Consider the following 22,369-nt stretch of genomic DNA (forward strand, 5'->3'; position numbering starts at 1 on the left):
CCGGGCTGGGGCAAGGCCAAATGACAGCATTTGAAGATTCAGAATTTCATTTTTAGCAAATAAATGTGAAAATAATTTTCTTCCCTTTTAAGGCACAATGACAGTCAAAATGCTGGAGAAGAAACAACCAAAAGTGTGCATGCCTCGAATTCATCTCCCCATCTGGAATGGGACATGAGGAGAGTAATCTCCACTTCTGTTCTGACTCCTGAGAATGAAATTTTGGTGGCTCTTATTTTTTCATCAGACATTACTTACTGACAAAAGGAATCCTTCTCCTTCCTGAATAAACCAAGGCAAACTTTTTATAAATCAAAGTTCCATCAGGCAGTTGGTGTTCCCCCCTTTCTGATATAGCAATAATAATACCCAAGTGTCTTATTACAAAACAGACAAACATATTAGCTTCGTGGCAGTTTTGTTTCAACATACTGGATGCAGCCCTCCAATGAAGGAACAGAATCCAAACAAAACCACCTGTTTTGGTACACACAGACGTTTGACAAATAGTTTCACAAGAGTTAAGTTTAGCAAGAAAAGTTAAGCCTAATGCAACTGTCATTTTCATTTAAATATTACCTGTGGCTGCTGTTTAGATTGAAATTTTGGTGACTCTACTCTGTTTCTTCTTTCAGATGCAACTGCCAGATTGGGAAATTCTTCTACATCCTAAGTAAACCACATGCACTTTTAAGTCTTTATTAATCACAAGAATGCAAATATGCCCAAGTGCAATCTTTTTATTACTCATAGTCTTTCTTTAGTACACTCCCACAAAAGTTCTCAAAGGTATTACACAGCAGCGTCAATACTCTAACATAAAGGCCTCTACTTTAACTCCTAGAAGGTTATAGAATGAATGACTATAGCACTTACACCACCAACCCAGACTTATACTTAAAAGGAAGATTCACAATGAAAAGTTCTCAGAGGAAAACAAAAAGCACAGTGCTCTCAAGGACCTTAGGACACTCAGAGTCTACAGAATCGACCCTTACCCTGTCCTACAAATATTCAAACACCTAATCTTCACCTATGTTTACCATTAGGAAACCACCAAATCCAGATTCAGGAGATATAAATATTCTGCCATTTGTGCTGAACCTGGACTAGGAAACAGAGTTAAAAAGGCAACATGCCTGCTAAAACCATTTTTAAATCATTTAAAAACATCTCCCAGGTTGTCTTTGTCAATATTTTAGGTGCCTTGGAGAAGAGTTATGTGGGACAGATGGAAGAAAAAACATCACAAATGATTCACTGGTCCCTTCAGGCACGTCATGCAGCTCTTTGCGGCTGGACCATCCAAGAGCCACAGGAGGCCTCCTGGGTTGGCAGGAAAACCTTGCCTGACCCTGAGCTGAGCCCCCAGGCTGCCACTCGGCGAGGCTTTCCTGCCTGCACCACGAGCCACGTCACCTCCACCTGGACTGGCAGCAAGAAGAACCAGACCAGGAGAAACACGCAGAACCTAAAGCTGGGCTCTTTCAGGGCACGGATGCTCTTGGAGTAATGGGGTAAACACCAATTTACAGAGCTTCTGTGGAAATTCATGAAATTCTCCAGACTGGGACCTGCCAAGGCTATATGGTAGAGTAATTTCTCCCTAGAGTGAATCACATTAAAATAAGGTCTCTGGGGGAGCTTGTGTGGCTCAGTGGTTGAGCAGTGCGTTCCTACATATGAGGGCCTGGGTTAACCAACCTCCCTCCCCCACAAAAAAGAATCTCTGGATAGAAAAGGAAGCCCTGCAAAAGCCAGCAAGAAGGGGAAAAGAAGGTAAAGAGAATTCCAAGGTATAAATATTAGTAACAAGGCAAACCATTAAACTCTGATACAAGTATTTTTGTCTCTAGATCATTCATTCAAAAAAATTTTTTTTTGCCTGCTGTAAGACAGGCCCTATGCTATGAGGCAAAAACGAAGATGTGAAGAAAATGGCTTATTACTATTTTCTTTAGCACTAGAAAAATGCTTATTAAAGAAAATATTGGAGGTTTTCCCTTAGGAAACCAAAAAGAACCCATGTTTCTATTAAGAAAGAACTCATTTATTGTATCATACAAGGTGAATAATAAATATAAATGTACTTCAATCCTTGGTGGCTCTTGAACTGTCAGGATTTCATATTTTAATTTGGACTTTTCCTTCTTTTTCTTATTCTTTCTCAAAGCTTCATTTTGCTCAGGGTCTTCACCTTGTGATGCTTTGGACTATACCAAAATAAGAAGGGCAAAAAAGGCACGGTTTTTTAGGACACTTAATAGGTTATTTTAATTCTATTATCAGAGCAAAATTAAGGCACCAAGTTGTATAATGACATGGCAATTTTATTCCAAGGTAGGCTTCTAGTTCCCTATTTTCCAGAGTAAGCACTCAACAGAACAATTCTGAAGGAAGAGAACTTATGAAAATTCAGTTTTGAAAGCTGGCTGATTTGGTCATAACCCAGTTTTCAGCTGGAGGAGGTTGTGTTATTAGAGTCTCCTGACATTACCCGGAATTCCTTCATAAATCCAGCGTTCTGTTCCTATCACCACAGGCCAGTGGGTACGACACCCGACTGCACGTCACAATCACCTGTGGAACTACTAAAACAGACAAGCACCTGGGCCCACCACAGACCTGCTGGATTTGACCTCACTTCTCACACGTTCTCCTCAGCCTCCAAGCCTTTCCTCCATCAGGCCCAATGCACTCCCAGCTCAGGGCCTTTGCAGGTGGCCTGGCCTGCTGCTTCTGGTCATTCAGTCTGCAGCTCCACTGTCAACTCGTCCCTAATTCAGCCCCTTGTCTTCCATCCTCTCACCCTGCCTGGGTGCTCTTCGAACACTCATCACAACTGACATGCTCTAGCTTCTCTGCATATTCAAAGTCTCCCTCCATCAGAATGTAGGCTCCAACAGAGACTTTTTATTTTGGGGGCCCTGCTTTATCCCCAAGGGGAATTTACCCTACGGAAGTAAAAACCCTAGTAGCTGTTAAAAAAAAAATATGTTTTATCTACTGACAAAGAGGGCTTTCCATGTTTTGTTAAGTGAAAAAGGCAAGTCCTCATGGTAATGTATGTAGAATGTTTTCACTATTCTTGAAGAAAAAAAACCAACTCAAGTAAAAAACAAACAAAACAGACCAATATCTGACTGCTTATGTATGCATGAGCTACATAAATGCTAAGGCAAAATACCCACCATATTGTTAATGTAGGCTTTCCAGAGCAGTGGGAAGCCAAAGGGCTGAGGGAGAGATAACCCTTTCCTATAACTTCTGTAATAAAAATTCATAATAAAGCTTTAAAGGAAAAAAAATCATTAAAAGTCACTATAATTCCAGTTCTGTAAAATTTAAATCCATCTGGGTAAAAAGAGAAAAGATTACAGATTTTAATTTTTTTTTATTACGTATCTTTATTTCGGAAAATTTCGAAATGTATTTTTTTTTTAAAGATTTTGGGAAAATGAGACAAAATCTATTAATACCTAGAATATTAAATGCATTTTAGGACAGCTAGTTCAGATAAGGCTACTGAACCAGATGATAAAGTGCTTTGGCACCAGATGAAGTGGACTGCTTTCAACCTAGAGATGAAAATGCCTGGAGGAGCCTCAGACAGTGTTAAAAAGACATGACAAGTGTGAGGGCTCCACTGCCAGCCATGCTCTGTCTGTAAACAGAAGGAAGGAACTTTCACCTGCACAGACTGCTACTCTTCAAATAGATTCTCAGCAGTGATGAACAAGGCACACATATCTGACTTCATTGCAATTTCTGCCACTATATTTTCCCTTAATCAACTGATCATGAATACAAAGCTACTACTGATGTGGGATGGTCACTGGCACTTGGACATCAAACAGTATCTACACACTCAAAAAGACAGGCAAGCATTGCACTAAGTAAGATCATTAATTTCAACCTAAAATAATTTATCTACATGCAATGAAAATCAAGAACAAAATCTAGACCCTCAATTTTGAAATGCTACCTTATAATAAATAAATTGTACTTAACCAAGAATTGGTAACATACACCAGATGCTCAGAAAATGTGGAATTCAAATTATTTGGCTACTGGTATCCTAATGGGTATAAGCAATTTAAATTTAACCAACAAAAGACTGAAGAAAAAAAAAGACACAGAAAGGTTTATATACCAAGGCCTGAACTTATGCCAGAATCCATCCTTTAAAGAATTCAAAATGGTTCACAAATTTAAACCATAGGTCTAAAACGCATATTCTCACTCGTGCAAAAGCTACCACTGTCATTTCTTGACAGACATTCTATTTTTTTCCAAGGTGCAAGTAAAATGAAGTCAATACAGGTTACAATATAAAATGAAACACTTTCAGTATTAGGGTTTGGGGGAAGAAAAAGCACTCTCTAAGGGTAAAAAGATAAAGAGATAGCAATGCATACCTTTTTAGTAGGATTAACAATATGCTTCTCTTTGTTGTAGGAAGGACTGGAAGATAAAACTTCAGAAGATGATGCGCTAACATTTTTGGGATCTGCTGATGAAGCAACTGTCTTTAGGTTTATCATGGAAGTAACATTTTTAGGGGTTGGTGACAGTTCTGTAGATAATGTCTGCCGTACAACATAACCCATTGGTGTCCAAGATAACTCTGCTCAAAGATAACCAGAATTGTTGAACAATCTCAATAATAAAACAAAAATTCCTTAGTCGCTCAAACATGCTTTATGTGAGGTAATTACTCAGAGCATAATGAAATTTGGGCTACAGTTCAAAACATCCCCTTGAAACCTACAGTATTCACTAAACTTGTTTTTCTTCTTGCAGCATGCATGTTGAATTTGTTCCCTTTAACGCTTAAGGTTCACTAACTTTCACAGGAAGTGATCATTCAACTTGTGGAGTAGGGTAGGTAGACAAACAAGTTTCAGTTAAAAAGCAATCCACAATGACATCTACATGGCAGACACACAAAATTAATGAGCTGAAGATCAAATTTTGGCCCTACTAACCTTGGCGTGTACTGTTAACATCAGAAGTCAAAGATCACTAGACTTCAGCTATCACAATAACTGGTAATTTATTTCTTTTTAGAACCCAGGTTTAAGTACAGCAACACTACTCCTTAGGTGCTCATGAAACTCTATATACAAACAAAACAAAAGGACATCCATCATGACATCGTCAGGGGAACACTTGTCAGCAGATGGGGCCCCACGAGCGAGAAGACAGTTTGCGTCAATACAGATTTACGCCTCCTCAGCACAGGAGCTAAGGTGAGGCGTTCTACTGAACCGCGCATGTACCAAACATAAGGCAAAAAAAAAGGCAGCTGTGGATTCATTTGGAAAAATTTGTTGATTTCTCCTGTTAAGACGAGCTACTATATCGATTTTAAAAGTAGAATCTACTGAATTCTCTCTCTGAACATATTAATTCTTAGCTGGGATAGGATCAACCAGGAGATTTCCGAGTGTGCTCCAAGGACCCAAGACCTTATCAGGGTTCCATGAAGACAAATCTGTTCTCGTACTACTACTAATGGGTCATTTGCCTTCTCCACTATCATTTATCTCTCAGGCATGTACAGTGGAATGCTCCAGAGGTGGGATGAGCTGTAGCAGTAAAATAGACTCAAAGTGGGAGCAGAGCTACTGAACTAGATGATAGAAGTCTAAGACATAAACACACAAGCATGCTCTCCCTTCACTGCATTTTGGGTTTCATTTTGGAAAATAAGTGATACTTATATTGACAAATTATGGGTTTTTAACTACATTTTAATGAATAATAAATTTAAAATTTGTTTTAAATACTGAAGAAAGTCATGATTTCTGTGTTCACAAAATTTCTCACTTAATTGTGCAAATATTTCATTTAAAAATTTTATTCTATTTTATATTCCTTAACACCAACATGGGAGCTCATTTATTACTTTAATTTTCAAATTAACATTAATGGTTTAACTATTATATTCTTTGGAAATTATCAACAATCCACCACCAGTGTCTTAAAGACTTTAAAACAAAAACACTTCAACTGAATGAGAGTTAAAAACAAACTCAGAAAATATATGCTTGATATTTTCAAACAATATTTTATAGTCTCTCTTACCTCTTGTACATGAAGGGGAACTGGTAGCATTATCAGTTAGAGATTCAGTTGGATTTTTACTCTTCACCACTATTTCATCACCCTAAAAAAAAAAACCCATTATTTTCTTATGATTTGAAATTGAAAGTCATCAATTTTTTAAAAGTTTCCCTTTCCATTCTTAAAATTTGCAAAATATATGCTAATTAAAATTTTTCAAATACATAAACATAAAGTAAAAAGTTAAATGACTTCTTGTCAAATCTTATGCCCTAGAGAAAAAAACAGCCACTGTTGTACAGCCCTTCTCCTCCTTTGCCTAAGATATAAATATATGTACATTATTTTTATATGGATCACAATAATTGGGTTCCACTACATGTAATGTTGTGCAACTTAAAAACAAAAATTGTTAATCTTTTACAGATGACTCTCCCCTCAGCAGAGATGTGCCTGCATGAGATTCTTTGAAAGCTGCAGAGTCCCAATATCAATGCAAAGACCAGCATTTATTCTGCCCACATACCAAAGCTCAAAAACGCCATTAGAAAGTCTACAAATATGCCAAATCTAAACCTTCCTAATACACATCCCTCTCTCTAAAGATGGAAAGCTGCTGCACATACTGAATGTAAGTTATGTGGTGGGGGGATGTGGGAGGGCATTAGGAGCAGAGATTCTGCCAACAGACCAACAGCACTAGCAGAAAAAGGAAATCAAATCTATTAAGGAGACAGGGATTCAAAATAATTCTTAAGAACTGTAACAATCCCCTAAATGCAATGGCAAAGACCAATAAAGATGGACGGTCCAACAATAAGCCCTTGATACTGATGGCTCCAATTATGAGACTGTATGCCTGAAATATGAACTAGGCCTAGAACTGCAGGGTGCCTAAAAGTTACCTCCTGAGAGCCTCCATGTTGGTCAAATGTGGCCACTCTCTAAGCCAAACTCAGCATGTAAATGCATTACCTTCCCCTCAGCGTGCGACATGACTCTCAAAGATGAACCTCCCTGGCCCCGAGGGATTACTACCAAGCACCAGCTGATGATGCAGTTAGAAAAAGATCTTGAATAAAAGGGTCAACTCAGACCAGCAGAATATCTCAGCCTATATGTAATATCAGGTGTTAAAAACAGCTTTTTGACCTTGGATAAAAGGGGGAAATGGAAAGGACAAATGAGTTTATATGGCCATGTGTCTCCAAAAAAGAGTCGGGTGGTCATCAGAGGGGTAATGCTTATGCACGCCTCAGTAGGGTACCAGAGACAGCCAAAGTAGACAGAAACCCAGGTACTGGTTCTCCTGAGGGCTATGGAGATTCAAAGGTTCTCTGGTCATGGCAGATGGCTCTAGAGTTCAGGGTCATGTCAGTTGGCCCTGCTTTGGAATTTGTGTTCCTGAGTGTGATGGAGTTGCAGATATGACCTTTCTACACATGCCTCTTCTGTTACTTTTACCGGACCTGTGGTTGGTGTTTGGGTTGGTGTATACTTAGGAGACTTGAATCTCTGGACTGTCCATGTGACAGCCAAGCCCTGAGCCTCAGCAGACTTGCAACTCCTACCCTCTGGTTTATTGGGACTTACCCTGGCAAGCTAACAGGGAGGTGAAGAAGATTAACCACATACCAGGGAGCCAAGAGTGCCTACAACTGCAAGCAGGAGAATTGCATCCATTATCCATGTGGAATCTAAGCCCCCTCTTGATATAGAGGGGGAATGAACTTAACCATCCCAGGGTCCACAGCATGGAGAAACAGAATATAGTTTTAGAGTGGACTTACTGGTGTTCTGCTGGGGAACTATTGTGATTAGTAAGGGGAGAAATTGTAATAGTGATGTGGAGAAAGTGGCCATGGTAGCTGTTGATGGTAGGGAGAGGGAAGAAGAGATGTGATGTGAGCGTATTTTCAGGATTTGGAGTTGTCCTGGTTGGTGCTGGAGGACAGAGGCTGGACATTGTGTGTCCTGCCATGGCCCACTGGGTGGAATGGGGGCGTATATAGACTACAATGTAGACCACTGCCCATGTGGTACAGCAGTGCTCCAAAATGTATTTACCAGGTGCAGTGAATGTGCCACGATGATGGAAGAGGTTGTTGATGTGGGAGGAGGGGGGGGTGGTATATGGGGACCTCATATTTTTTTAATGTAACATTTACAAGAAAATAAGAAAAAAAAATAATTCTTAAGGCTAACATGCCTCATAAATTTACCCATTTTGCCATTTTGTTACACTTGAGCCCAGTAATAAAATATAAAACTAAAACACAGCTGGCACTTTCAGTAAATATAATTTGCATGCTTGCCAAGGTCAGTGGAGAACTAGAAACTGCTTACTTGTTCAAGAATGGTTAAATAAATAATAGTACATTAATATGATAGAGTCTATACAAGTTATGTTTTCCAAAAATATTCAGACATGGAAAAAATGCCAAAAAAGGTTTCTTAAAAATTCAAATATATCTGTACATACATATAATTCCAAACTGAGAAGAATCTCCCCCATATACACAAACTCGTACTTATAAAAAAACTAGGTATCAAACATAGGTTTTCTCTTGGTTGCATAATTTATAGACAATTATATTTTCTCTATTTTTTCAAAATATTTTTCTGTTTACTAATAGTACTAATCTAACCAGGAAAAAATATGTTTCCTATGGAAGGAAAATGGAAAAGAAACCATAGGATTTTTTTTTAAAAAGGAGTAAATATACAATAAGCCATCAGATAGGAAATCTTAGCTGTAAATACTCCTACTTAATATATGACTGTGATAGAAAGTGTCAGTCACTCTCCTGCCCACCCCACCTAGAGTATAGTGGACTGCTTCTTTATGGTATACACGGATATGCAATTATATGGAACTCCCCAACTGTTAAATTCTTTCACACATCTAGCACAGTCCATAAAGGCAGTTACATATCTGCCAAATCAAATTTTTAAAAATTCCATCAGCTCTACTTTTTACCTGAACAAGCTATTTAACAGGAAAAGGCCTTCGAACAATGTAAGGGTCAAGGCATGTGAGAAACTCCGTAAGAGAATATGTTATACATATCACAAGCAACTACCAGTGAGCCTTAGGTTTTACATTTTAGACAACCTAAAAAATTCTATGACAGGTAATAAATATCCTTTCCTGATTCCTGCAGTAGGCAAACAGATAATCTCTTTATTATTATTTTTCATCTTTCTTCTTGCCTTCATACTGTGAAGTACTCCACTAATCCCTATAGCAGCAATTTGTGAGAAACCATTTTAGGGATTGCTAACCCAGTATCATTTTTCCCTGGAACTCTCAAGTCACATTTTTTGAGAAGAGGCCTCAAGATATGGTGGACTGGGAAGCAAACTTGGCCCAGTGGTTAGAATGTCTGTCTACCACATGGGAAGTCCACAGTTCAAACCCTGGGCCTCCTTGTCCCGTGTGGAGCTGGCCCATTCGCAGTGCTGATGCGTGCAAGGAGTGCCGTGCCACACAGGGGTGTCCCCCGTGTAAGGGAGCCCCATGCGCAAGGAGTGCACCCATAAGGAGAGACGCCCAGTGCGAAAGAAAGTGCAGCTTGCCCAGGAATGGTGCCGCATACACACGGAGAGCTGACACAGCAAGATGACGCAACAAAAAGAGACACAGATTCCTGTGCCACTGACAACAACAGAAATGGACAAAGAAGAACAGGCAGCAGACAGACTCAGAGAACAGACAACTGTGGGGAGGGGGGGGAAGGGAGAGAAATAAAAAATAAAAATCTTTAAAAAAAAAAAGAGATATGGTGGACTAAAACTTAGAATGTTGACTATAGTTGAATTTAAAATTATTAAGCAACAAGTGGAATACACTTATGCAATTAATTTTGCTCAATTTGCTCTCTCATTAGAAAGACAAGAGAGATGCAAGAAAAATCCTTTAAATTGAAGAAATCATGCTACGTAGTTTTTTAAAAACTACCATTTCATGAAAAAAAATTTTTTTCTTGGTATTGGGAGAAAGTGCTATTAGAATGTAGTAATAGAGGGAAGCAGACTTGGCCCAATAGATAGGGTGTCCGCCTACCACATGGGAGGTTTACGGTTCAAACCCTGGGCCTCCTTGACCCATGTGGAGTTGGCCCATGCACAGTGCTGATGCACACAAGGAGTGCCCCCCGTGTAGGGGAGCCCCACGTGCAAGGAGTGCGCCCTGTAAGGAGAGCCACCCAGCGCAAAAGAAAGTGCAGCCTGCCCAGGAATGGCGCCACACACACACAGAGCTGACACAACAAGATGATGCACCAAAAAGAAACATAGATTCCTGGAGCTGCTGATAAGGATAGAAGCAGTCACAGAAGAACACACAGCGAATGGACACAGAGAGAAGACAACAGGGGGGGGTAGGGGAGGAAGGGAGAGAAATAAATAAAAAATAAACCTTAAAAAAAAGAAAAAGAATGTAGTAATAGAAACAGCATGTTCAAAATGACCTTTATGTGTAGCTGGTCTTTTGCCAGAATCTTTTCCTCCTGAGGTACTACAACAATTTTAGTTACTGGATTAAAAAATATATACACACACACACATACATATGTATGACTCCTTTAAAAGAAGAGTTGCATAACAGTTGCATTAAAAATTAGATGCAAACAACTCTGCAAAATGAACATCCCAGAACCAGACGGTTCACAGTGAGTTCTACGAAGCATTCAAAGAAGATTTAATACCAATCTTACTCAAGCTCTTCCAAAAAACTGAACAAGAAGGAACACTACCAAACTCATTCTAAGGAGCCAATTATCACCCTAATACCAAAGCCAGATAAAGATATTATGAAAAAAGAAAATTACAGATCCAATGTCTAAGGAACACGGAAGCAAAAACCCTCAATAAAATACTTTGATCAAATCCAACAACACATAAAAAGAATTATTCATCATGATCAAGTGGTTTTATACCCAGGCATGCAGGGGTGGTTCAACACAAGAAAAGCAATTAGTGTAATATACCACACTAATAAATCAAAGAAGAAAAATCATATGATCCTACCAATTGATGCAGAAAAGGCACTTGACAAAATACAGCACCATTTCTTGATAAAAATACCACAAAAGATAGTAATTGAAGGAAACTTTCTAAACATGATAAAGGCCATATATGAAAAACCCACAGCTAACATTGTACTCAATGGTGAAAAACTAAAAGCTTTCCCATTGAGATCAGGAGCAAGACAAAGATGCCCACTGTCACCACTGCTGTTCAATACCGTAATAGAGGTTCTAGCTAGAGCAATCAGGCAAGAAAAAGAAATAAAAGGCATCCAAATTGGAAAGTAAGAAGTAAAATTTTCACTATTTGCAGATGATATGATCCTATATCTAGAAAGTCCTGACAAATCTACAACAAAGCCGCTAGAGTTAATTAACAATTTCAGTCCAGTGTTAGGATACAAGGCCAATACACAAAAGTTAGTGGTGTTTCTACAAATTAGTAATGCACAATCTGAGGAGGAAGTCAGGAAAAAAATTCTATTTTCAATAGCCAACTAAAAGAATCAAATATTTAGTAATAAACAATCAAGGATATAAGGCACTTGTATTCAGAAAACTACAATGCATTGTTAAAAGGAATCAGAAAAGATCTAAATAAATGGATGAACATTCTGTGCTCATGGTTTGGAAAACTAAATATCATTAAGATGTCAATTCTACCCAAATTGATATATTCAATGCAATCCCAATAAAAATTCCATGGGCATTTTTTAAGCAAACGAAAAACCTAATATCAAATTATAGGAAGGGTAAAGGGCCCTGATAGCCAGAAATATCTAAAAAAGGAAAACCAAAGTTAGAGGACTCTCATTTTGAGACTTTAAATCCTATTACCTACTACAGTGGTAAAAACAGCATGGTATATGGCATAAAGATAGACACACTGACCAATGGTACCAAAGTGATGGTTCAGAAACAGACCCTCACATATACAGTTAAGTGATTTTTGACAAGCCTGTCAAACCTGCCCAGCTGGGGCAGAACAGTCTATTCAACAAATGGTGCCAAGAGAATTAGATATTCATAGCCAAACGAAAGAAAGAGGACCGCTATCTCATACCTTATACAAAAATTAACTCGAAATGGATCAAAGACCTAAATATAAAAGCAAGAACCAAAAAGCTCCTAGAAGAAAATATAGGAAAACATCTTCAAGATCTGGTGGTAGATAGTATGCTCTTAAATCTTACACCGAAAGGATGTGCAATGAAAGAAAAAATGGATAAATGGGATCTCTTCAACCTTAAACACTCTTGTGATTCAAAGGACTTCGTCAAGAAGGTGAAAAGACAACCCACTCAATGGAAGAAAATATTTGGAAATCACATATCCACTAAGGGTTTGATTTCCATTCTCTATAAAGAGATCATACAACTCAACAATAAAAGAGCCAGCAATCCAATTAAAAAAATGGGCAAAAGATTTAAATAGACATTTCTCCAAAGAGGAAATACAAATGTCAAAACCACATGAAAAACTGTTCCACTATCACTAATTAGGGAAATGCAAATCAAAACAATGCGATATCATATACACTGCAAAGAACGGTCAATTAAAAAAAAAAAAACAATAAGGGTTAGAAAGGACGTGGAGAAACAGGAACTCTTCACTGTTGGTAGGAACAGAAAATGGTATAGCCTCTATGGAAGACAGTTTGGGAGTTCCTCAGGAAGCTAAATACAGAACTGTTATATGATCCAGCAATTCCTCCACTAGGAATACATCCAGAAGAACTGAAAACTGTGACACGAAGAGACATGTGCCCATCGATGCTCCTAGAGGCATTATTCACAATTGCCAAAAGATGGAAACAACCCAAGTGTCCATCAACCAAAGAATGGATTAACAAAATGTACATACATAAGATTGAATACTATGCTGCAGTAAGAAGAAATTTAAATTGGGATACACAATAGCATGGGATGAATCTTGAAGACATTATGCTAAGTGAAGTAAGCCAATACAAAATATTAATATTGCATATTAATGTGAACTAAATACAAAGAACAAATACATGGAGTTGCTCATATATGACTGATATACCTCAATAAAAAAATTTTTAATGGGAACTTTTAAAGAGTTAGGTGTTACAGCCTCATTACAAATGGTTCAAACAACAGGGAAGGTCATCTGAGTGTACTGGGAGAGGTCTCCCCCCTGCTACCCCTCCCCCAGCTCCAAGGATAGTGCAATCTGCACCAGAGCTTCATGTTTAAGGTTTGTAATGATTTAACTGAAAACATCTATACAGAGGAAAACAAAAACAAAAAAGTAAGAGCTGGAAGGAACTTCAACTAACCTCTGATAACACTGCAGGTGGTTTTACCACTTCTCTTAACAGGGAAATGTCAGTTGTGGTGGAGTGCAAAGGTCCCCATTTGGGTGGCTTCTGTATGTCTCTTAGATCACTGTTCTTTGCACCCTGTAGTTCGGGAAAATCCAACCTGGTAAACTCAAACTCAGGTTTGGAGGTAGATCCGTTTTTTTCAATGATTCTGGATTTCCTGCTTGTTCGTTTATGATAGCCATCTGCAATTACAGAATTAAAGGTAAGTGTGAAAGTTTAGATATCATTTGATGAATCTGTACTCAAGGTTAAACAGCAGAGTAGAAAGTATACTGCTACATATGCAACAGTAGGTTGTCAAAACAGTCTAATGTTTGCTAATATTGTTAACCTTCTCTGTAACTGTGTAAAACATAAGTGAGCTGAAGTATAAATCACTCTGGTTGGGCCACCATGCAGAAAAACTAAAATTTTAGTGTAATTCTAAAATGAACAAAACTTTTAATTCTAAAGTTAATTACCTTAATATGGGAAATCTGTAATTTATACATGATTTTTCTATAAACCTACAATTTCTCTGACATACATAAAGTTAATGATCTTAACCTCTTCATCAGCTGGACATCTTAACTATTCTTAATATGTATTTTAAAGTTTCACAAACTTAAGAAGCTCTAGTCAATTTCCTTTAAATATGAGTTTTCCATACTTCAGTTTTTTGGAACAAACTGGAGGAAGGCAAGTAGAATTAAACTTGTACACTTTTCCCCATCTTTCTCTTTTAACTGCAAATGAGTGATGATCTATGCTGCAATGCCATAAAGTCCCTGTATTTAATGATATCATAGTTATCGCATTTCCATGTACCAGATGGCTTGAGTAACATCAATGAAAACAGATTTATATAACAAGTAATACAAATTTCACGTGTAAATAAACTGGTAGACCACTCACAGTAGCGCACTATCACCAAGGTTTTAAGTCTTTATACAAATAGGTGATATCTTGTAATTACATTCTACTAATCAATTTACAGGAAAAAAAAAAAGACACCATGTAGAATGATTAACTTTCAGTCTGGGACTAGAACAGTCTTTTTCAAGCCCAGAGGAGACAGGGCTGTTCTGCTATAGATGTGAACAGTGTCCTCCATGGAAGAGTGATGCCACAGGTTTGCTACTGTTTAGGATGGGATTTAAACTATAGTCCATTTCTCCCACCTATTAAAAAGTGCCCCCAGAGAACACCAGAGAAGCATTTCAGGAATGAACATGGTCAAATTTAGTCCAGAGGATATGGTTTTGACTCGCTTTCATTTAAAGACATGCCATGGAAGTTTGTGGTCACCTCCTACTTGCTATGCTGTCTGGAAGCCAGGGCACAGCACAGAGCCCTCAGCTCAGCAGGTCCACACAGGAAGGGGAAGGCCTCTGCTCTGCCCTCGTCCAGGGCTCACTGCCAGAGCCGCCCCGACCAAGAGGCCTACAGAAAAGGCCTGTGCAAATATGGCAATTCAATTCAAGGCTAACACAATACTGTAAAGCTTCTTGTTTTTACCTGATTTCAAATCATTTTCAGCATAAGTGGATATATGATGGGAACCTTTAGCAGATTTTATATCAGCTGATGTAGTCCCATTGGCCCTTTTAGTGTCAAATTTTTGCTCATCAAGAGTTTTTTTCTCTTCATATGTTTTTTTCTGTAGGAAAGTGTGAAAAGTAACACAGAATAAGAAAACTACCACTAAAAATGATTTAAAACCACAAATTCACTAAGTATTCACAATTCAGCCATTTTAAAAAGGGTCAGACCAAATTAATTCTTAAAAATTCATGAAAAAGGTAAGCAATGCTTATATATGTAACATGCGAGAATTTGCCAATTCTTTCATTTTACATGCTAAAGCAACCAACTCAAGGACACAACAAAAAGCACAGCATCTACTAACCTTAAACAGACTTTTAGTGTCTTGTGGCAGAGGGCCCATGTGCTCATTTCGGGGCTTGACCGTGTGAAAACCTTGGTAACAGTTAGTTCGGTTATAACCATACCGGGAGCCAGGCACTGAACAAGTATTTTGTGTAGACTCAAGGGTATAAGGAGAATAGGAGTACGGATGAATAGTTATATCAGAAGACAAATACTGAGGTGGAAAAGTTGAAGCTCCAAAGGCCAGATCTTCAGCATATATTTTCTGTCTAAATAAAAAGCGTAAATTTTAGTTGAAGATTTCCTAACATGAACCAAGCAGATTGATATCTGTAATAAACTAAGTTAAGCTTTTTTCATGTTTTTTTGCAGTCATTCATTCTAGCAATGAAACAGCCCTAACTGAAAGTCTTTGGGCATTTCTTTCTTAATCTGCAAAGACAGGTGCCAACCTACTTAAATTTTTTCACTATTGAGCTAAGCCAAGTCCACAGCAAGACAGTATAATAATAAACATCACTTCACAGCCTGAAGATGCTCCAGCATCTTTTCACTCTCATTCTGTCAAATATCTGGGAAGGCCTCAGCTCCCCTGGACAAAATGGATAAGGAGCCTAGTATATTCTGGGGTGCTTTTAAGGCACCCCCAACTGCCCCAAACCAACCATCACTGCAAAAATCTGCAGTGCCCGCCTCCCTGGTGCCTCCAGGCTCCTGCAGATGGTCTCTGTCCCCCTCCCTACTCACAGTGTCCTAGGCTTTGCAGACTGCTGGGCCAAGGGCCACAAAGGGCGCTGTGCAGTGGGGCTGGAGAACTACACACCTAACTGACAGGACAGACACCCTCTTGAAAACTGGTATTGCTTTCAATTTGTTTAAGCTGCTAGACTAAACCAAAACATAATTTGAAATTTGTTGTTTTGTTTGTTTGTTTGTTCTAACTAATTTGGTATATTGCTGTAGGGTTCAACCATTGTCCAATGAAAAGCTGAATGACAAAATGCCAAATGAGCTACAAGTAGCTATAAATATCAATCTTTTCACTCTTATTAGTAAAAACCTCACAAAATAAGCACCAGTAGATGCTTCTATGAATTCCTAGAGTTGAATATTTTCTTGTAACAAATCAACCAAACACCACAATAGGCTGAAAGGCAGGAAAAATCCAAATTTAATTACTGTGTGAGGTTCAAATTGCTTGGCTATCATAAGATTCTGGCCTAAGGAATACTGTACTGGAAATCATATCTGTAGTCTGCTGGAAGTAAGAGAGAGTATACTGCATAAGAGGATCACTAGCCATAGGCTACCTATTACAAATTAACAAATTAATGAGGATGTTTACCACTCTAGCTGTTGCCTCCACTCAGTCCTTAATTGTATATTGCCTGGTACCATCACAATCTATAAACTCTGGGATATTCTATAATTATTCTATAATAAATAATTATCTTTTATTTTTAGGTAATTGATTCTAGCAACAAAATATTCCTAAATAAGAGCAAACAAAACCACTCTTGCTGGCTTTTTCTGACCCTACAGGACATATAGCCTAGGGTGCTCTATAGACAGTGAACTGAATATATTTCCTTGAATACAAGGGAGAGATTCAAAGGCGTCAGCCTACTGCTTAGATGCTAGATTGTAGGAATTTCTGTTTCATTTTGTTAGTTGCTCAGAAAATCTAATAAGGGCAGGTTGCAGGTAAAGGTGAATACTCTGGTCTTCATAAGAGAGGATGGGTAGAGAAGATGGGGTGAGAGCAAAAAAAAAAAAAAAAAGTGAAATAATATTCCAGGTCCAAAAAATGGATAAATGAACAAACAAAATGGAATTTAACTAAAAAAAGAAAAGAAAGGCAGAGCTCAGTGGCAGTTCTGCAAACTGCTGTCATTCAGGAAGTTTTCACTTGTGAGTCAGTAGGCCTGGTTTGGGGCCCTGGCTCTGCCGCAATCTAGTCCTCAACCAGGATAAACCACATGGGCTTCTGTTCTGTGGTGGGCCTTCTTCCTCTGCCAAGTTGATACTGCTCCTCTCTATTCAGTGCAAACACAATTACATGCAGAGAATAATACACATCTTTTATGGCTGCAACTGGCTTGTTTGGAAAATCTAATTGCCACAAACTCCCCAGATGTCCCTTAACTGAGCGGCATCTTCACATCATCTCCTTATCCTGCCACACCTTGATATTGGTGGCACATCTCCTGACACACCTATGCAACACCTGCCAACCTGGTGACTGCTCTACTTTCCCCGGCTCCTTTCACTGCCAAAGGTCTAAGTCTCCTACGACCTCCTCCTCCTTGCCAAACTCAACGACTTCTTCTTCACAAGGTCTGCTGGGTGTGACTCTTCCATCACAACCCAAGAGCCTTGATTTTCATCTCCTGCACTCCTCGTTCCCACCCACTTTCCAATGGCAACATTCCTCGGCATCTGCTCTATCTCGATGGTCAGACTCATCATCGTGAGTCCAAACACATCACCTTTGTGCTCAGGACACTCACTTTTTCCAAGTTCGGCATATATAAATCCAAAATTTAACAGCTGGTCACCAAACAGTTCCACCTCCAACTTTTGTTCTAATAAATGACCCCACAATTCTCACATATCAGATTGGAGAAGGTTGTAACATCTTTCCCACCAAACATAAATGGACAATTACAGTCCTTCCCACTTTTCTTCTATATTTTCCTCCATTTTCAGTACCTAGAACCTAGCAAAACCTTCACGCCCCTCCCCTTCAAAGTACAACCAGAATGCAGGATTAATTATGACCCTACCTAAAACACCACCAAAAGTTTCCTATCTCCTACCCCATTAAACCTAACCTATACTACGTAGGCTTTCAATCTAGGAACGCTTTCATCCTAACAATCTACCATTATCCCCCTACTTTTTCACTGACACATCTTGTACCTTGCCTCTTCAGCCAAGCCAGTGCCCACCTGGACAATGGCTACTCCTCCACCCAACCCAGGTGACCTGAACCATGCAATTCAAAGATACCTATATGCTATTTTGTATTCTTAGAATATGGGCTAGCTGTTCTCATAGCTGATTGGAGCATTTTGAAATCGGTGCTCTTTGAAATGTCCTGAGCATATTGCAAGATGCTGAACAACTTGCCAACCACAAAAGCAGGATGGGGGAATACAATCAAGCTCAAGTTAAAAGAACAGAACACTAATTTTGGTTCTAATGCTACCTACTCGAATAACTTTGGACAAACATTTCTAGTCTATTTCTTGCATGTAAAAATATGAATTATGACTCCCTGCCAACCTCACAAATTATGGCAAGCATCATGGAAATGAAAGGACACAATAATACTAAACCAAAATGCACCCATCCATATAGCATGTTTACAAGAGGATTTGTTGCAAAGGATGTACTATAATGAACAAAAAAGTTGCTGCCTGGGTCACCTTTGCACAGCCCTCTTTTTACATTTGTTCATAACACCAGTAAATGATAGGTATTTTCCAAACATGGCAAATTCTAAACCAGGATATTTCCACTGGTATTTGTCTTGTACCATGACACATTTCTTTCATCTTCCTCAGTTCAAGTTTATATAAGGCAGGCAAAAAGAGTACAGTCCATGAGATAATCATTTTTCCCCTTAGCATCTACTGTTTTTCATATACTGTAGTAGTCTTTCAATAATTAATTCTGAATGAATAAGTGAAATGTATTTGTATGCAGTGCTTAAGCTACTAGAGATGGACAGATTCTATAGAAGGTTACCAAACATTCTCCAAGTGAAGATAAAACAATGTAATCCTTAACCTAAATAATCAATTATTGATTAGGGAATGTCTCATTATTTCATCCCCACTTTAAAGGTTCTTTTTCTTTCTAACCTTTCCCCTACAGTTTGACACCTACTTTATCCTTGTTTTTGTTGGTTTGTTTGTTTGGCCAGGAGAATATTGGGAAACTTTCTTTTTCTTGGTGATAAATAATTTAAAAAAAAAAAATCAAAGCTAAATAGCGATAAGGGGTTAAGAAACTTAATTTTTAAATTCAGTACTACCAGTCCTTGGATTCACTGTTGAATCTTGATTCATATCACTGACAAAATGTTCCTTTAGCCATAAGAATGTTTTCTATCTTTATTTTGGCAAACAAGTGCCACCCTGCACATGGCTTAGAATCCTTATCACTGAGTGAGACATATTTTGTATTTTATTTCGTGAGCCTCCCAATGTAAGGAACAGCCCAAACAAAACTCATGCCAAACTTCCTTTTACAAAGAAATTACGGTGGTAAAATAGGGTATTTCTACCAAATAACTCTGGCACATAAAGGTAGGAGTTCAACTTTTGGCAAAAATACAACTTTAAATATTTCCTAAATACATGAGACAACTCAATGATTTCCTCATCTACTCCAAATAGCATTATTATGAATTCAATTCTAGAATTTATGTGAAGTGTAAACTCTTTACAGTCATACCACACTGGCACACAAAAAAGGAAACAAGTTTAAACCGTATCAAGGGAACATAAAGCACAAGGACTCTTACACAAGTTCTGCAGTTGATACTTAGCTTAAAAGTAAATCTGCGCAACTAGGTGAAAGTTCAATAATTATTTTTCTATATTCAGGTAATAGGAGAAGCCATTTTGTTAACTACCTGGAGAATGAATTTCCAAAAGGAAAAGGAAAATTTAAAGAGAAACATAAGCCTTCTTTAAACTCATACTAGTAAGGATTTAAAAACAAAATGCTAAATATCCATCTCTATAACAGATACACAATATGTTTGGTTCAAAGTAAAAAAAAAGAACAATTTCCAAAGAATTGGCCACATAAGGAGGCCATGATTGCTAAGTCCCACTGCTCTCCTGGCAAGATTTTTAATGGTAAACCTTGAAAATGAAGAGTATATTTTGTTCCTTCCATAGGCTTTTCCTCTCTCATTAGATACATGGATTTTTTAACATGTACAAACATGCATGATCCATTTTATACAAATAAACCCTGGAACTGCTTTTCCTACACATAAATGAAATGCAATCTTCATACTTTTTTGCCCAAAATAATAGAATGAATATGGATGAAAAAAAAGAAAGCAAAGTTAAATTGAGTTTTTGGTACACCACACAGTTAAGTTGTGTTACTGGCTCAGACCCTTGGCTGAGGATCATTTTCTCTAGCGACTATGAAAACTTTTAAGTGTCTAACCACCCTCAAAGGCCAAGAAATAAAGACCCCTCAGTAAGGCATGACATTTAGAAAGATACATACTCAGTCACTGGTAGTTCCTGAACAAATGGATAGTATGTGGCTGCGCAGCTAGGGAAGACACATGCTTCTGAGGACTCTGACCATGCCACATTTGGCCCAGCAAATTTGGGGACAAATGGTTTGACATCTGCTGATAACTTGATGCCCTGAGGAAAAAAAGGGGGTTTTGGCTACATACATTCTAAGATCAACCAAATGTAAACCAAAAAAAAAAACCCCAAAGAGGTGCTCAATTCTAAGTCCCCAGAGATGCTAATCACAATGCTGTTGTTCAAAAACTTCTAACAAAAGCAAAATTGGCAAACAACACCTATCCAATGCTTTTTTTTTAATTAGGAAAAGTAGTCTTCCTAATGTTAAGTGAAAATCAAGAGCAACAAATTAAAGGGGAAGTAAAATTTACCCCATATTATATAGTAAGATCCTCAACGACAAAGTTTCCTTAGTTTTAAACATGGAATAAGGGTTCTTTATCTCTCTCAGGTTTGGTATGAACTGTTGCAAATATATCCGTGGAATGCCAACTGTAGAACTCAAAACACACTGCAGAAACTTATTTCCCTTAAACTTCTCAAAAAAGTTATGCAAAAATCCGCTTCTTACTCATTGAACCACTAAAAGCCTTGTTTGGTTCAAAAGCCAAAAGCATAGCTTGCTAGAGAATCATCCTGCCGCTATGACCCCTGGAATCTGAATACATGTATTTAATTATTTATATTACTTTTACATATGTATTATGAGATTGACTTGTACTGGGAATTTTATAAACACTTTTTAAAATTAAAGTTTGAAACTAAGCGATTGTCAGGGCTCTCTCTGGCGGCTACGTGGTGTTTACAAACAAGTTACACCTTCCTCAGCGCGCTAAGCTTGCACAATTTCATACCCGCGAGATGGGGGAACGGAGAAGTCGGCCTCTCTGACACCAGTACATTTGACAGCGTTTTAAAGGCTGGGAGGTGTTTGCGGCACCAAAGGCGCGCAAGCTGACCTGCGGAGGCCGGGGGGCCGTGCTCTGACGCACGGCGGCGTCATCAGCCTCAGGCCCAAGGCCGCCGAGGAGCGGACGCGCTGCCGGGATTCCTGCAGGCCTGTCACCGACCCACGATGACCCGCGGCCCCCCGCCCCTTCGTCCGCCCGCGGCCTGGGCAACTTGGGTGCGGAAAGGGGCTAAGGCCACGGAGCGAGCGAGCATCGAACCCGAGGGACGGGTAGAAAGGGAGCCGCGGAGTCCCGGCCGCTCTCCGTCCACCGCGGCGAGCTCTGGCAGAGCCCTGGCAGTCCTTACCTCGCCTTCGGTCTCCCGCAGCCCTTCCGACGCCATGGCCGGTGGCCTGGAGGAGGCCCCAGCAGGGTAAGCCAGCAGCAGCCGCCCCCTTGACTGACTGAACAGGCAAGGGGACGTTTCCCTTCCCCGCTCTTCCGCCTTCGGAGGAGACGCCAGGAAGTACGTCACAGAAACGCGACGGAACCCGCCCCTCTGCCGACCGGAAGTGCCTGTTGTGATCAGGCGGCCCGGGGTTTATCTGCTGGCGGGGGTGTGAAAATTACCCACGTGCTCTGAAACCCGCCAAAATAAGTTGTTCAAGGTGACCGGAACCGCCGTGGCCGGGCTCCTGCCTCTGCCTCTTTGGCCTGTTTAGCAGACCTCTGGGCTTTGGCCTCTGGGTATATTTAAGGAGCTTATTATCTACCCTGAGGCATTGAGTGTACAAAGATGAACGAGCAAAGGCAGCGGCGACTAGAAAGGCAGGATTTGGACCAGCCAGGTTATGAGGGAGTACAGTTCAC

General features: G+C 39.2%; 1 protein-coding gene across 5 annotated transcripts in view; it reads right to left on the reverse strand.

The window, feature by feature from the left end:
• SECISBP2 (SECIS binding protein 2) overlaps positions 1–22,039 on the reverse strand; it is a 39,503-nt gene extending 17,464 nt beyond the window's left edge. Inside the window, exons 1-9 of one of the 5 annotated variants that reach the window (XM_004469960.4) lie at positions 21,867–22,026; positions 20,578–20,723; positions 15,338–15,587; positions 14,947–15,088; positions 13,402–13,631; positions 6,091–6,172; positions 4,419–4,627; positions 2,091–2,213; positions 580–669 (exon numbers count right to left, since the gene is read on the reverse strand). In XM_004469960.4, the coding sequence (XP_004470017.1) occupies positions 580–669; positions 2,091–2,213; positions 4,419–4,627; positions 6,091–6,172; positions 13,402–13,631; positions 14,947–15,088; positions 15,338–15,587; positions 20,578–20,723; positions 21,867–21,902 (1,308 nt within the window). In that variant the 5' untranslated portion in view covers positions 21,903–22,026. Of the gene's footprint in view, positions 1–579; positions 670–2,090; positions 2,214–4,418; positions 4,628–6,090; positions 6,173–13,401; positions 13,632–14,946; positions 15,089–15,337; positions 15,588–20,577; positions 20,724–21,866 lie in introns of all 5 variants that reach the window. The other 4 variants (XM_004469961.4, XM_058301441.2, XM_058301442.2 and 1 more) reach the window with 4 other exon arrangements.
• Positions 22,040–22,369: the final 330 nt, after the last annotated feature.

The sequence above is a fragment of the Dasypus novemcinctus genome, chromosome 8 (genome assembly GCF_030445035.2).
Source record: "Dasypus novemcinctus isolate mDasNov1 chromosome 8, mDasNov1.1.hap2, whole genome shotgun sequence".
In the NCBI taxonomy this organism is placed as follows: domain Eukaryota; kingdom Metazoa; phylum Chordata; class Mammalia; order Cingulata; family Dasypodidae; genus Dasypus; species Dasypus novemcinctus.